Below are 7,422 nucleotides of genomic sequence, written 5' to 3' on the forward strand. Positions count from 1 at the left end.
GAGTAAAATAGTCATTCTAACTCATTTAAATTTCTTCATGGACCAAAACTACAAAAAAAATTATTTTGGACTACTCGTGCAACTCCAAAAAATTTTAGATCAAATATCATATTTGACATATCAAATGACCAAACTTGCAATTTTGTCTTTATTTGTTTATTTCTCATTCGACCTCTAAAGTACTTCCACATAATTACTAAACTACCGCTCAATTAGTTATTTAAGACACCAAAATGAGAATTACCACACCAACCCCTACCGGGAAAAATCTGAATAAACAATGCCCCAACACAACCAAGGACAAAACGGTAAAAACACACTAAAACAGTAAAACCTAGCTTTTTAATTCCGGGCTCAGCATCAGCTGCCATCTAACGCTTTGACTTTTCTTCGTTTTTTCCCTCTTTTCTTTCTCTATTAAACACCTTAACTTTCTTCCTTTTATCACACCTTCATTCTTTACAATTTTCAACATATGATAAATTCCTAATATCAATTTCACTCTTTTCTGGTAAGTTATAACTTATACCATTGATTCAATTTCAAAAGGAGTTTTTAAATCTATTTTTTATTTAATTTGTATTTAATAATGTATAAAACACCTGGTTACAGCAAAACAGCGTTTGGTGCGATTCGAACAAACAAGAATTATGGCTTTAAATTGTCGGAGGTTTTAATTAGCTTTTGTTAATTTCTACCTTTTCATCTTCTTCCCCTTTCAGTTTTCCTGCTTTCAGTTTCAGGGGTCGCCATTAAAGGACTGAAATCATGCTTTCTTAAGCTTTACAAGCAAACAAACTGGTCTTTCTTCTCTACAAACAAAGGTATGTTTTTGAGTTTTTAATGGCATTGATTGTTGCGAAATACGAAATGTCGGGATACTTTTCAAAAATTGTTTTTTTTTTCTTTTACTGCATTTTAGCAACGTTCGAAATGTGAGAAGTGGGGTTACTTTTTCTTTATCAGTCGCATGTAGACAAGCTTTGCTTTTTGTGGGGCTCTGTTGACGATGCAATTGCAAGGCTCTTTGTTCAATGGAAATATAATAGAGTCTTTTCACGTAATATCCGGCTCATATATTATTTTTGTCAATTTAAATAATAAATTATTTTTTACCAAAAGCTTTTAACCAACGGCAATAACCTGTTAGGTGTTGTTTTCTTGAGATCGAGGGTTAGGTTACGTTTTAACTACTTTAGAAATAAATTAGATTTGTTATTATAAAGTATTTTCTTTGCTAATTGGTTTCTCAAACTAACATATTTATGTTAGATTTTGGCATGATACATGCAATTTTTAGTGACCCTATGACCTAAATAACAGGTTTTATAGGTTTAGTGACTATATATTGTAAAATAACTTGTTACAAGAATATGTAAAATAAGATAGTTGTTATACCAAATCAGTTAACTGTTTGTGTATTTTAATCTGGGGTTTGGTATACAATATATACAATAATTAAAGGATGACTTTCTAAAGTTATATTATCATTTGGTGCATGATTACTTATAGAATATTCAAGGAAATATCTTATTGTTATCAATAAATATGTTTAACGTGTGTTCACTTTTACTAATTTAAGCAATAAATTGTTTTATTTGCCACTTAGGTCATTAAATCAATATTTACATTATATATGTCAAATTAGTACAAATAAGATAGTTCGTTATTATACCAATCCATCAGACCCTTTTAAGAATATTTTACGAGTGAGTGGATTGATAATTAATCTTTATATGAATTATGATGATATTTTTCGTACATATTCTTTAGGACGAATTGCACTCGAAAAGCAAACTAGCGTATGAGTAGTATATTTTTTGGTTTTAGATTTTTATCATAATACTTTCTTATATTAGTAAGTTTGATCTCTGTTTTAAAAGTAAATCACAGAAGTTGTCATTTTAATTTACACAAGAGGTCCCTACGTATTTTTTTACGTTTGGCTTTAGATTTTACAAACAATACTTTCATATGTTGGCAGGTTTGGTGGCTATATAGAAAATAAGTTACAAAATCACTCCTTGTAATTTTACAGAAAAGATCCCTGCAATATTTTTTTTTACAGAAATAATCCATATGTTTAATGAGCAACTAGCCTACTAATAGTACATATTTTTGGGTATTAGACTCGCCACAATAGTACATATTCTTTAGGATGTGGACCAAATTGCACTAGAAAAGCAACTACTCTATAAATAGTATATTTTTGGGTTTTAGACTTTGGTCACAATATTTTTTATGTTGGTAAGTTTGATCCTTGTGTTGAAAATAAATAACAAAAGTTGTCATTTTAAGAGAGGTCAATGTGCATTGACTTTGCCCACAATACTTTCATATGTTGACAGGTTTGATTCTTGTATAGAAAATAAATTACAAAATCACTCCTTGTAATTTATAGAAAATGTCCCTATACGTTTGTTTTACAGAAATGGTCCACATGTTTTATGAGCAACTAGCCTATGAATATTCTATTTTTGGGTTTAAGACTTTGGCCACAATAGTTTCGTATGTTGGCATTATTGGTCCATATCCTGAAAATAAATTACAAAAGTGTCCCTATGCATTTTTTCACATTTGGGTTTTAGACTTTGACCACAATACTTTCGTATGTTGGCATGGTTGGTCCCTGTTTAGAAAATAAATCACAAAAGCACTCCCTAGCCTATGAATATTTTATTTTTAGGTTTTAGACTTTGGCCACAATAGTTTCGTATATTGGCATGTTTGGTCCATGTGCTGAAAATAAATTACAAAAGTTGTCCCTTTGATATACAAAAAGGGTCCCTATGCATTTTTTCACATTTAAGTTTTAGACTTTGACCACAATACTTTCGTATGTTGGCATGGTTGGTCCCTGTTTAGAAAATAAATCACAAAACACTCCCTATAATAAAAGTTCCCTATGCATTTTTTTTACAGAAATAGTCCATGTGTTTAAATAGTATACTCTTTGGTCCATGTGTTTAATAAAATAGAAAAATGATCCCTATCTAATAGAAAATTTACAAATTACATCCCCCATAAAACGGACATAAGTAGACTCCCCACCTGCGTCCCCTCGAAGTGGGGAGGAGGCACTTTCTAGTTATATTATATTTAACAGCAAAAATATAATAATCTATATTATTTTTATCTAACTTTTATGGTACAAAAGACCACTTTTATATTTATTAGCATTGTACAAACTTGGTACATAACCTTTTTATACAACTTTAGAGATTATATTAGTATACGTTGATAACCACAATAAATTATTTGTACTATGATAAACTAGGGTATCATTGATACAACTATTTTTTTAATAAAACAAGTATCAATTTAAATATAAAAATGAATAAGTTCAAAGTTAAAAGAACAATTGCATTAGTGAAACTCTAACATTATATTCAGTGTCAGTAATAGTATAATATTATATTTGATGTTATATTATTCGTCAATACCAAATTTGGTGTAATATATATTGTTGGGTTAAAGATGCCCGCAGGGTGGAAGGAGTTCATTCCTTCCACATCTCCCAACCCACTTGTGACGTAGGCGCCACATCAGTATTTCTATCCAATTATCTCAACCCACGACACATGAAAATCCATCACTCCCAACCTAAACCCCTCGATATAAGTTTTACAGCATATGACACAAATAGTGAAAAGAGAGAACCATGACTTAGGTAATCCGAGATATTACCAATCTGGTGGTACCGCTCCACCAAGGAATTAGGAATGGTGTAGCTGGTAACGCCACCAACCAAAACTTCAACTCCATTTTTGGAGATATGAATAGTATTCCCCCAAATTTTAGGGAATACTATTCATATTTTCAAAAATAGAGATGAAAATGGGGTAGGGTTGGAGGAGAATGAGGGAAGAAATGGGAAAAAAAATAGAGTTTGGGGTGGGTTGAAGATGCCCTTAGTGATACGATTTTTCTAAATAAGGCATTGTCCATGGAGTTTCCAAGAGAATCCTTAACCCTTATCACATTCCACGATGTAAAATACAATGATACATATGGATATAAGAATAAGATTTGATTGTAAGAAATAACAATTGTAGTTTCTATGTTATTTTCCTTTTTTCATACATGCATTGTCTTTTCAAAAACCTACCTACTTATAACAATGTCATCAAAACAAAACAGAAAAAAAATGAAGTACAATATATAAAATACATTGATATTTATTGGATGTTATAATAAAAGTATGATGTTGTAATAGAAAAAAGTGAAAGCAGAATGTTGCAATAGACAAATGTATAAAAGTACATTGCTATTTATTGTAATTAGCCTTAAGAATAAAGTTTTGTTGAATTAAATCATAAATCATACCGTCTCTTTCGTATAGGTTGCCAAATTCTTTTCAAAGAAGGTATGTGAATAGGACCGAATACTAATATCAACATGTCCTTTGAACATTTGATGGCGACTTCTTTAGATATGTATTAACCACGGACGTCCTTTTAATAAAATCAAAAGTCAAAATAGGGAATTTCTCAAGTTATACAATCTGATTTTGATTTCATTCTCTTTGTTTTTCAAATAAAAAAACAAAAACAAATCGAAGGAAAAGGTTTGGTAATGGCCTCGATCCAAGAGTTAAAGCATTCTGCTTTTTTTTTTTTTTCTATTATTTATACGAAAAGCTCATTGCTTTCATCTTTTTCTTACACCATGTTCATACATACTTCCTTCTTTATCATATCATCGTCTGTTCATAAACAGTTTCAGATTGTTTGTTTCAGATGGATTCAGTTAATCGATCAGCTGTGACCCCAAGAAAGAGTAGATTGGCTCGTACCTTTGCCAAGGTGTTGCATATTCGACCTCAACCTGTAACGACGATTGATCAAGTTCAGAAAGTAAAGTCGGATGAGAAACCCATTGGTAAGTTCTTCAACGAGGAAGATGAGAAATTTCAGGAAAAAGCAGCCATGGATGCCTTCATCGCCAAAGTTTTTGCAACCCTATCGTCCGTGAAAGCGGCATACGCTCAGTTGCAGGATGCTCAATCTCCATACGACGCTGACGGAATTCAATCGGCTGATCAGATCGTGGTCACGGAGTTGAAGAGGTTATCGGAATTTAAACAATCGTATTTGAAAAACCATATCGACGACGCCTCTCCGGAAACCACAATCCTGTTGGCTGAGATCCAAGAGCAGAAGAATCTATCAAAAACATACGAGATAACACGAAAGAAGCTAGCGAACCAGAGTCGGCTCAAGGATTCAGAGATTGTGTTTTTGAAGGAGAAATTGGAGGAAGCTGAAAGGGAGAACAAATTGATCGAGAGGAGGTTGAATTCGAGTGGTCCTTTATCACGTCACGAAAACCTTCATTTCTCAAAATTGACCCCAACCGATTTCGTATTAGCTCTCAAGCACACCATGAAAGCGATTCGAAGTCTGGTGAAGTTCATGATTACTGAAATGGAGTATGCGAATTGGGATCTGGATGCAGCGGCTGAATCAATCCAACCGGAGGTTGTTTATTGGAACACAACGGATAGATGTTATGCATTTGAATCGTTTGTTTGCAGAGAAATATTTGATGGATTTAGTTACCCGGATTTTTCCATTTCCGGCGATCGTCGGGACCTATCCAACAAGGCAAAACGCCAGAAATTGTTCTTCGACAGATTTATGGAGTTGAAATACTTGAAAGCAAGGGAATACGTAACATGGAAACCAAAATCGACATTCGCTAAATTTTGTTGGTTTAAATACCTGAGACTTGTTCATCCCAAAATGGAATCTTCCCTTTTTGGAAACTTGAATCAGAGAAGTTTGGTGACTGCCGGAAAATTCCCGGAGACGACATTCTTCGAGTCGTTTGCAGAGGCGGCAAAACGGGTTTGGCTTTTACATTGTCTGGCGTTCTCATTCGATCCAGAGGGAGCATCGATCTTTCAGGTGAGAAACGGCAACCGTTTCTCGGAGGTGTTTATGGAGTCCGTGAACGATGAAGCATTCTTGTCACCGGAAAGCTCCCGGGAAGTGGCGTTCACGGTGGTTCCGGGGTTCAAGGTGGGTAAAACTGTTGTACAATGTCAAGTTTACCTGACTTGATTAACGGCGATGAAACCACCACCGGCGGTGGAGGGTGTGGGGGTGTGCTGCTTGCTTTTGAAAGTGAAACCGCGTTAAACAACTGGATATTTTCAATTTTAGTCCCTACTGATGAAGCCTTCCCCAATTTTGTTAATATTAGGGGTGGGAAAGGGGTTTGGTATTTAGGGAAAATACTAGATAAGTAACTGTCATATACTATTTGTAACATGCATTTGAAAAGCATGTGTTAAAATGTTATGTGGCAAACACTTGATGGTTTTATGGTCTCATGTTTGTATTTAGGAAAAAAAAATATCACATAAATAGCTACCCTTGACGTTTTTCTTTGATTCCGGTCCCGTTTGAATGTCCGGTGTGTCGTACTGATTTTCAAACTACGGGGTGTTTGTGTATTATGATTATATTGTATGTTTATCTTGCCCTTTGTATTTATCTTGGCTCATTGTTTTATATTTTTCTACTAGTTGTGAGACCCGTATGTTATACGGGTTTAGTAAAACAAAAAATATGTATATGAGTGTTTAAACAAAAATTTATTTAAATTTGAAATTTTAGATTTGAAATTTAAAATTTAAAATTTAAAATTTGAATTTAAAAGGAAACATATTAAATACAATATATAAGTATTAATATTGTAATTTATTGACTATTATTAATTAAGGCAATTATTAATTGATGTGTAAATTTGATTTGTTAATTAAGAAAAGATAAAAAATGATAAAATGACAAATGGAAAAACATTTATTCAAAAATACCAAAAAATAACATGTGTCCAAGTTAATGTAAGAGTGACAAGTGGCAAAAAAACATTCATTTATTAGAGAGGATATGTATATTATTGATTAATGAGAGGACTTCCATGGGCTATCAAAAGTTCAAAAGTTACTCGAATAAGCAAATGTTTGTTATCTGCCATTATACCGAGTTGTGGTTGTTCTCAATATTTTGCATAATGAATGTGAGATTTAGAGGTTGTTTGATACTTGATGATTGAGTCAGACATTCATTAACAATGTCTGTTAACAATGGCTACAATGGCTGACTTGTTAATGTATGGCTGAGTGAGTCAGAGATGTCTTATTGACAAAAGTCTGACTGAATCTACTAAATCTATATCTGATTGGAACCATGTTGTTTGATTATACGTCTGATTGATTGTGTTGAATGATGAGAATGATCATTTTATCCTTATGTTCTATCTGCAACACAAATGATACAAATTCATATTTTCTATATAAATGAAACCAACCATCAATAACACTGAACTTTGAAATTGTATCCAATTTTAGCATCGTACTTTAAGATTGTATCCAACTCACTAAGTTTATTATTCATTTCTACTAAAATCAAACAT

General features: G+C 32.9%; 1 protein-coding gene across 6 annotated transcripts; it reads left to right on the forward strand.

The window, feature by feature from the left end:
• Window positions 1-389: 389 nt before the first annotated feature.
• LOC145116235 (protein GRAVITROPIC IN THE LIGHT 1-like) lies at window positions 390-6,500 on the forward strand. 6 transcript variants are annotated; one of them, XM_079052599.1, is made up of 4 exons: window positions 405-511; window positions 613-670; window positions 738-824; window positions 4,740-6,500. In XM_079052599.1, exon 4 carries the CDS (start codon window positions 4,740-4,742, stop codon window positions 6,063-6,065), a length of 1,326 nt encoding a protein of 441 aa, XP_078908725.1. In that variant the 5' UTR covers window positions 405-511; window positions 613-670; window positions 738-824; the 3' UTR covers window positions 6,066-6,500. The 6 variants fall into 6 exon arrangements, 5 of the variants coding, with proteins under 5 accessions (XP_078908724.1, XP_078908725.1, XP_078908726.1 ...); XR_013711937.1 differs by lacking the exon at window positions 4,740-6,500 and adding an exon at window positions 923-1,167 and having other exon boundaries at window positions 390-511; window positions 613-824; XM_079052598.1 differs by lacking the exon at window positions 613-670 and having other exon boundaries at window positions 395-511; window positions 723-824.
• The last annotated feature ends 922 nt before the right edge of the window (window positions 6,501-7,422 follow it).

The sequence above is a fragment of the Lactuca virosa genome, chromosome 5, assembly GCF_052849685.1.
Source record: "Lactuca virosa cultivar CGN04683 chromosome 5, Lactuca_virosa_CGN04683_v6, whole genome shotgun sequence".
Classification (NCBI taxonomy): domain Eukaryota; kingdom Viridiplantae; phylum Streptophyta; class Magnoliopsida; order Asterales; family Asteraceae; genus Lactuca; species Lactuca virosa.